Source organism: Helianthus annuus, chromosome 1 (genome assembly GCF_002127325.2).
Source record: "Helianthus annuus cultivar XRQ/B chromosome 1, HanXRQr2.0-SUNRISE, whole genome shotgun sequence".
Lineage (NCBI taxonomy): Eukaryota > Viridiplantae > Streptophyta > Magnoliopsida > Asterales > Asteraceae > Helianthus > Helianthus annuus.
In genome coordinates, this window is record NC_035433.2 from 118974141 (window position 1) to 118983385 (window position 9245).

General features: G+C 34.9%; 1 protein-coding gene across 1 annotated transcript; it reads left to right on the forward strand.

The window, feature by feature from the left end:
- Nucleotides 1-4296: 4296 nt before the first annotated feature.
- On the forward strand, nucleotides 4297-8549 carry LOC110875713 (E3 ubiquitin-protein ligase RZFP34). The gene is made up of 12 exons (XM_022123921.2): nucleotides 4297-4440; nucleotides 4637-4754; nucleotides 5463-5550; nucleotides 6380-6439; nucleotides 6538-6570; nucleotides 6675-6752; nucleotides 6842-6926; nucleotides 7471-7553; nucleotides 7650-7741; nucleotides 7874-7943; nucleotides 8040-8081; nucleotides 8172-8549. The coding sequence occupies exons 2-12, from the start codon at nucleotides 4660-4662 to the stop codon at nucleotides 8331-8333; spliced, it is 888 nt and encodes a 295-aa protein (XP_021979613.1). The 5' UTR covers nucleotides 4297-4440; nucleotides 4637-4659; the 3' UTR covers nucleotides 8334-8549.
- Nucleotides 8550-9245: the final 696 nt, after the last annotated feature.

Here is a 9245-nt window from a genome sequence, read left to right on the forward strand (position 1 = left end):
TGACGCTATGAATGGGCGACAACCCGGTCAAACACGATATTGGCCGGAAGCCTTCGCAAGCTACCGACATAACGTCGGACACGACCGGCACAACTTAAACGCGTGCCAACATAAATAGCGCGAGCTACGGCCCAAGCTTGATCGTTTCAAGGCCTACTACGAAGTCGTTCCAAGCGGTGAGTTAAGCCACGAGGACCGAGTGGCGATGGCGAACATTGAGTTTCGGGGCAAGGAGCGAAGGCCGTTCGACAAGCTCGCGCTTTTTGAAATTTTACCTAACGCTCTAGGTTTTTTTTTATTTTGTAATCGTTTTTAGGTTTTTTTTTTTGTAATTTTTAGGTTTTTTTTATTTTGTAATTAATAAAATTTTAGACTTTTTTTTAATGTTGTGTGTATTTTTTTAATTTTTTGTAATTTTTTTAATAAACTGCCAAGCCACGTCATACCCCACGGACACGTCACTCACCGGTGGGGGGGCTCGAACTCCACGTGTCAACTCATGCCCCCAACCCAAGCCCCACCATACCCCACGGTCTAACCTCCTTAGAGTTTATTTTCAAAAATTTGATGTCTTATTTCCGGTATTTGCCTAATTGCATCAATGTTCACCTCTTAGCGTGGGAAAAAAACGTTTTTTCCTTGATAATAAAAAAATTAGACTAAACGACACATTTACACCTTATGTTTTACCTCAACTGACACGTTTACACCCTGTTTTATTAAAGTTGTCTTCTCCGGCAATGTTCAGACCACTCTGACGATATTCCGACCACCAGAGTAAAATTTGCAACTCGTCTCTAAACTAACTGGGTTCATGCTCGCCTAGTCGAACCTATAATGCCTCACATTGCTCCGTTCAACCGTCTCATCCCGAACCCATGACCCGTTTGCAACCAAGTTGCACCAGCCCTACTCGAAATCCCATGAACGCACAAGACAAATATTGACGATGGTAGTCAGATAGTCGGCTTCGGTTTTGGCAGGCGTTCAAACTCTCTAACGAGTCTCTGAAAGTCATAGACAACAAAGCATGAACAAATTGAAAGTGTAGATAGAGTAGTTTAGACATCAAGCGATGTTTAGCCAGAGTTACAGAACTCCAACGGGCTTCCGACTCGGTCTCAGTGGCACTAGGGAAGAAATCGTGTGATCTTTTAGATATGAAAGGGTGTGGATGAGGATTGAGGAAGACGACTTTAATAAAACAAGTTTTGCTCTGCCATGCTTCCGACTCGATCCTGATGACATCAGGTTTTGCTTCGGTGATCGGAATATTGCTGGAGTGGTTGGAACATCGCCAGAGAATACAACTTTAATAAAATAGGGTGTAAACCTATTAGAGTAGGTAAAACACAAGATGTACAACTGAAGTTTACAATATTAATATGGGTAAAATTATGAAAAATGCTTTTTTGGTAAGGTTACAATTTTACCCCTTAGGGGGTACATTGATGCAATCAGGAAACGTCGGGCTGTAAAACAACAATTTTTTGAAAATAGGAGGTAAGGGTGTCAACGCCTCCAAACCACATGATGTAAAATTACAGTTTACTCAATATTTTATCTCTCCTTCATCACAACTATTTCCTAAAATATACAAAGTTTACTCACAACTATTTTCCTTAACTACACATAGGCGTCACATCACCTACTTGACCCTCTTTCACTTCACCTCACAACAAGGTAACGTCCCTTAAATTAATTAAAATACACATATATATATATATAGCATGTTGTGTGCGTGTAAATTTTGCAATGCTTGATTCTCTCCCTCTCTCTCATAGTCAACTTCTTAACATATGAAGCTTTTAATGTCTCTTAACACCCTTCAGGAACGATATAACAAGTGTTAACGAATGCCAATTAGAATTAACACCTGTAAATGTTAGAGTATACCAAATGGCCTAATATCTTTTAATCTTGAAGTGCCAAAGTATAGTCACTTAATAAACTATCCTAAAACACCTAATTTCATGGCATCAAATACCCTAAACTATTGTATTCCTTTTTTATTTAAAAATAAATTCCCATTTTAATTTAAAGAGTAAAACATACAATTAAAGAAATAGAAAACAGAATAACCTACGATCAATCTTTCTCAGTTACTCAATAATATTCCTAACCATATAGTGCCGCTATTTCTTGTTTTCGTTGTAGAATTACTTGCAACATTTTACTCTGATTATTGTTGTGCGGTTTTAAAAACGTGGCCGAGTCTTGGTTAAATTGCCTTTGCTTCTGAAACTCGTGTTGTTCATCCAACAAAACTATAGTTTTTTGAACTTGTTTCGTTTGTATTTCCACCAAATTGTGAAGCTTGTCTAACTTCATTGCGAATCGGATGTGAGGTTTTTTTTTTAAGTAATCAAGTTCTTTGAGTAAATGTGTATTTTGATTAAATCATATCATTGGGGATGAAGGTCCTATTGTGAATGCTCTAAGCGTGTGTCTACGTCTCCCTCCTCAAAGCAGGTAACACAGTTTTACATCCTCTGTTTCGCAACTCGAGGGGCTTAAAACTTATTAAGGAACATTTTTTTTTTGTAATTACAATATGTTATATATATTTTGTACTAAAAGTTTTTTTTTTTTTTTTCAAACGGTTCTAAACAATTTGATTTGAGGCATATTTGTTGCATACAAAGACTTTTTAAAAGAGGTGGCTTGTCACGGCTTACACAACATAGCGTGTAAGGAACAATTATACATTGATTGAAAACAAGAATTTAGTCAAGTTTCTTCATGTCATAAATTGTGTGGCATGACAGAAACGTATTTTTTTAAATATTTTATATTTGATCTAAATTAAGAATTTAAAGAGTTGAATCAATTAATTGATCCTAATTAAAGTAAAACTGTTTTGGGTTAGATCAAATATCATCCAAGAAGGTCTAAGTAAAATGGGGGTAAGCATTGATTATCCGATTTACGCAAACCATATTCTATTAGATTGCGAAAAGGACATACGCACAAGTCTATTATTGATGTCGTGTTACAGTACAGGGCTTGCGTTGCGTTTAACTTGGTAGCAGGGGTATTAAAGTTTACAAATTACATGCTAATAAATGCGTAGTGATTGAGGTGAATAATGCCCCACCCTTGGGTGTTGTCCGCCACGTGTCGTCAAAGGGGCGGTTTTTCTAAAATGGGTGTAGTGGGGATATAGGTATTATGTTAATATGAGTGTAAAGAATTAAATAAATAAAAAAAACCATGAAAAAAATTGATTTGACAAAAAATAGGATGATGAAGGGTGATTGGACAAATAAATGGGGGGCAAGGGCGTGGAAAATAGCACGCTTCAACTGATTTGGACCATAAAAACGCCCACAGGGGCGGAGGTGGTGGCGTGCTCCGGCGTTGTTGGGCAAAAAAACGCCCGAAATATACACCACTATGGGTGGTTTAACAAATGCTCTTTGGAAAATAAAAAACATTGCATTCGATATTATTGGCAATGTTGTGGTTCATTTGGTATGAAAAAAACTATTTCGTAAGGAGTCAAAGATATTATTGGCAATGGCAATGTTGTGGGTCATGTATGAAAAAAAAATGATTTAACTATTTCGTAAGGAGTCAAAATCAGTGGATGGTTTTCATGTTAGAGGATTTCGTAAGGAGTCAAAATCTGTGGATGATTTTCATGTTAGAGGAGATCAAAACGGGCAAATTCTATTTGATAAAAAAAAGATTAACAAACATGCGTGAGAATAAATTCATGGTTTACATTTAATTTCTAACTAGTCACCCTACTAGGGGTGTTTAAGATCGGATTATCTGATTTTCGGATATCCGAAAATTTCAAATAGTAAATACTTATATCCGAATCCGTATTAAAAAATTTCGGATAGTGAATATTGCCACCAAACTGAGTGTTTTAGGTAGTGGATGATTAGAGTGATGTGGCACTACAGGATTTGGGGAGGGGGGGGGGGGTTAGAGTACGTTAGGGTAATGATTCCACGCATGGTTATAAAAATCTTGAATAAGCACCAATTAATCTTAATAAATTTCTGATTAATTACAATTAATCCTGATTAACTCCGATTAGTCCCCAATTAATTACTAGTCCCTACCTTACCGACTAATTAACGACTAACGAATCATGAAATATGGAGACCCGATAAATAATATCAATCTCAAATTGCAAACATTTTTCTGCTTAGAGCGTGTAAAACACACGAAAAGTGAACGAGTGGGCTTCCAAAATTAGGCCATCAAAAAGTTCAAAATATCATCAATAATTAATTAATATTATTATATATCTTGCTAAATATATATATTATCTCTCTCTCCGATCATCAAACCCCATCAATCATTCGGTTTACATAAAATATTCAAGCAAGCGATCCCTGTCATCTCGTTTATCTTCACTTGGATATAAACATCAGCCAGCGTTCTAATCCACAACACCCAATCGCTTCAAATTCGTCAAATCAGGTGTCTACATTCATCACCGCTAGCTAATCTCCAGCTTTATTAATATTATAACAATGACTGCATTAATTAAAATTTGAACACCCAATTTCTGAGCTGTATCACTCGATTCGATTAACGTGTTGTCACAATGAATGTTTTCAAGATGTATATTAAGATCGTATCTAATTCAATATTTTTTTTTTGGGATTAAAAACAGATAAAGTTGAAGGGAACACGAGAATGGAGAATGAAATTGATCCTCAAGCACCGGTTATTAATGTACAAGTGGCCAATGCAGATGATTGTTTGGTGAAGGTTGATGAAGGAAATTATGGGTATGTTCTTGTTTTCTTTTTAATTCATGTTGCTTTAAGTGTTGTTTATCCTATACTATGAATGTTATGTTAATTTAGGGGTGTTTGAATGTCTGATATAAGTGATTATTGTGTGTTTATCAAAGTGGTGCGGGTTCGAGTCCACAGACAAACAAGGCATTACTAGGAGTAGATTTTAGGGGGGTGTTTGTCGTTTTAAAAAAAGAGTTAAATGTCATTTTAGTCCCGGTTTAGGCCATTTTGTCAGTTGAGTCCAAAGGCTTGAAACATTGCCATTTTAGTCCAAATAGTTTGGAACGTAGCCATTTTAGTCCACCGGATTAACTCCATCCTTTTTTTCTGTTAACTAGAAGGGTATTCTGGTCATTTAAAATGTAATTCTGTTAACTAGAAGGGTAATTCGGCCATATAAAATAACCGAATTACCCTTTTAGATTACAGAAAAAATGGATGGAGTTAACCAAGTGGACTAAAATGGCAACCTTTGAAACTATTTGGACTAAAATGGCAACGTTTCAAACCTTTGGACTAAACTGGGAAAATGACCCAAACCACACGGACTAAAATGGCATTTAACTAAAAAAAAAAAAACTTAAAAAGTTTATAATCACCTTTTAACACGCATCCAAACACCACTTAGTTAAATATACTTGAAGAGGAAACATATAAATTTTCAGGGATTTATACCTTGTTTATTGGTTTATTTAGTTGCATACATTATAAGAGGAGATGCAAGATCAGGGCACCATGTTGTGATGAAGTTTTCGATTGCCGCCATTGCCATAACGAAGCCAAGGTAAATTCTTTATGATTTTGATTATATACTAATTTGGGTATTCATTCATATGAATATAGAAAAAGATTCAAGGGGTGACGTTATGGTAAGCGCGTCTGATTCCCATATAAACGGGTCTCAGGCTTCCCGCCTTAACCCCTTGAAGGCCACATGCCTGGTATAAGTTGCACTTTAGCGGGTCCCGCTGATAACAAGGTATTGGTGGGGCCGTGAGTTTTATATAATAGGTTCTCAATTTTGGGTTGCAAACGAATCAAACGTTCAGCGAACAGTTTGTGAACCGTTTGACAGGAAGTTCATTTGTGTTTGCTCGTTTATTAAACAAACAAATATGATCAAGAAATTTCGTTCGTTTAGTTAAATGAACCAACATCAACAAAGGCCGCTTTCGTTCATTTATGTTTTTGAAAGTTTGGTAATGTGTTCGTTTATGTTCGATAGTTCATTAGTGTTTTTAGTTTTTATATTTAATATAAATACTTCAAACTTCCGACAAATAAAATATATAACAAGTGTCAGTGTATTATATATCATGTTCATGAACGGTTGTTAGTGTTCGTTTGTTTCCATTTGTGTTCATCAACGTCCGTTTTCATTCTTTGCCTAAAATTAACAAACAAACACAAACGACCACGAACACGCTCATTTCCTTAACAAATGAACACGAACTTAAAATCTCGCATGAACACATATATTTCTTAACAAACGAACATGTTCGGTTCGCTTGCAGCCCTAGACTTCTCATGGTACCAAATAGAAAAGAAAAAAAAAAGAAAAAAGATTTTGAACTTTATTAGCTGCTAACTTTTTACTTGTTTCAATAAACCAGAATTCCATTGACATTGACCCGCTTCATCGGCACGATGTTCCTCGACATGAAGTTAAGAAGGTAATTAATTATAGTGTTTTTAATATTCCAATTTCTAGTCTAAATTCCCATTTTGGTTCTTATCCTGATTGTTTTTGGTTTCATTTTGTTTATTTTAGGTCATATGTTCTGTCTGTGACACCGAACAAGACGTGAGTCGTTTAGCTAATATACATACATTACAATCAAGAAAGTCGGTTAATTAAATTCGCATGATTTATGGTTTAAACAATTAAACTTTGCATACTTTCTTCAGGTTCAACAAAATTGTATCAATTGTGGGATATGTATGGGGAATTACTTCTGTCAGAAATGCAAATTCTTTGATGATGATGTAAGTCTTCGACATTATATGTTAATATTTTGCGAGTTCTTTTATCTGCAAAATCAAACACATTTATAATTCTCTTAAATCATCTTCAGGTTTCTAAGAATCAGTATCATTGTGAAAAATGTGGGATATGTAGAACCGGCGGCCAGGATAATTTCTTTCATTGTGACAAATGTGGTAAGTAACAATACAAAATACCCTAATCGTTCGTTAAACCACAAAGTAATTTGTATATTCATTGTATATAATAAAGTAATTTGTATATTAATTGTGTATATATATATATATATATATATATATAGAGAGAGAGAGAGAGAGAGAGACCAATAACTATGGCTGCAATCTATGCAGTTAATATCGGTCATATATTAATTATATCGGTGTCAAATATCGGTCAGAATATTGGTACCGATATTATCGGCAATATTGACCGATACTTGACCGACATATTACCGATAATTGACCAATATAACACTGAATTGTTAGTGTTAAATTGCTATATATATAATTCTGCATGATACAAGAATTACCGATATCCCACCGTCATCTCACCAAGATAACCTATATCTCAAATATCGGTCCTTGACCGATATCTGATAATTTACCGCATTAACTGCATAGGCTACAATGTTACATACATATATTAAATATATATCTAGTTATCTTTTGTTTCTATAAATCATCTTTAAACAAGTTTTGTGGATTCGGATTAATATTGTAGGATGCTGCTATTCAAGATCGATTAAAGATACACATGTATGTGTGGAAAGAGCAATGCACCATGATTGTCCTATTTGCTTTGAGGTAATAACACGATGCACTCATTGTTTTTAAACTTTTTTTATAGTTAGAAATGTTTTCTTGACTTCTAGAATGAACCATTTGCGTTTCGCTTTGCAGTTTTTGTTTGATACGTTGAAGGATCTTACCATCTTACAATGTGGGCATACTATGCATTTGGATTGCTTGAAAGAGATGCAACAACATCATAGGTAAAAAACCAAAAATCCTATTTTAAGTTTTAAGCGCGTTATTAAAGTATAATCGTGACAGTGGGTCCCGCTTAGAAACGAAACAAAAAACGTTACGAACGATAAAACCTGATTTTCTTGATGACGTCACAGGTATTCTTGCCCGGTTTGCTCGAAATCTATATGCGATTTATCAGATGTTTGGGAAAAGCTTGATCATGAGGTGTGTGTATAGTCAAAGTAGTCAAACCATATGCCGATTATTTAAATAATGTTTTTTTTTTGGTTTTGTTAATCTGACGTTTGTTAATATCTTTAGGTTGAAGTAACTCCTATGCCCCAAACATATCGAAACAAAATGGTAAGTGTTCGTTTAGATTCAAAAACGCATTTTCGAACATTTTTTTTGGCATAAAGTTGAAATGGGATTTTTGTGTTTGTTTATGACTAGGTGTGGATATTGTGTAATGACTGTGAGAATATATCAAGAGTGCAATTTCACATAGTGGGACATAAATGTGATAAGTGCAAATCTTATAACACAAGACAAATAAGAGGACACCCTTCTTCTTCATCATACACATCATCAGTTTCTGAGGAAGTTGTTCATTAGGTACACATAAATGTTGGCAATCATGAAGGAATCAAAGCATTTGTGGGGAAAAAGGTGCCATTTTGATGGTTTGATAAGTTGTTTCAAGTTTTTATGTGGAGGAAATAGTGAATGAATGATGGTGGGTGGGTAGTGGTGGTTTTTGGGGGGTTGATAGTAAAAGCTTGTATTTTATATTTACTATGATGGGTAAATTGAAGTAAAAAAGCTTGATAATTGATTGTGTTTGGTGATGAATGACCCCTATTTCCTAAAGTGCAAGATAACTAGGATATGGTAAAAATGTTGACTGACTGAAAAAACTGGGCGTCGATCGGTATATATGTTGTTAATTCGTTAAGACCGTGTTTACTTGTCCAAATACATAAACATTATTTCCATTAACCTCAACTTGCTATTTTCATACATCTTAAAAAATTGAATACAAATGTTAGGGTGCACGGAGTGGGTACGGGGAAGGGCTCAGTGAGTGCAGCCCCGATCAGGAACATTGCCCCATTCCTTTTGGGGCTGATTTTTGGCAATCAATATTTTAGGGTAGTCCCGAATGGTATCCTAACGAGACTCTCTCTCTCTCACACACGTATGTGTGTGTATTATTTTTTTAAGTTAGGGAAATATGGTATTTAGGGAGTTTGGAGAGGACACCTTTCATGAATTCCCCATGTTATTCAAGTAAAAGAATTCAATGCATTTCACATATAAGAAATCTCTCTATAACTATTCCACATTCCAATTTTTTTTAAATAAATTTACAAACTTTTAATTATTTTGTCAACTTAACCATAATATAAATCACTATTTTTTTGACAGATTTTAATTCCATTAAATTTTATTTACTTTGACACATTCAATGTCCGGTCCCTTAAATCTAACTCCTTTTGATATATTCAATTTCTTTCAAAACCAAAC

Coding starts and splice junctions, on each gene's coding strand:
- LOC110875713 (XM_022123921.2), top strand. CDS start 4,660: ATGGAGAATGAAATTGATCCTCAAGCACCGGTTATTAATGTACAAGTG. Junction 7,554..7,649: donor ATTGTCCTATTTGCTTTGAG/GTAATAACACGA, acceptor TTCGCTTTGCAG/TTTTTGTTTGATACGTTGAA. Junction 7,742..7,873: donor GAGATGCAACAACATCATAG/GTAAAAAACCAA, acceptor ATGACGTCACAG/GTATTCTTGCCCGGTTTGCT.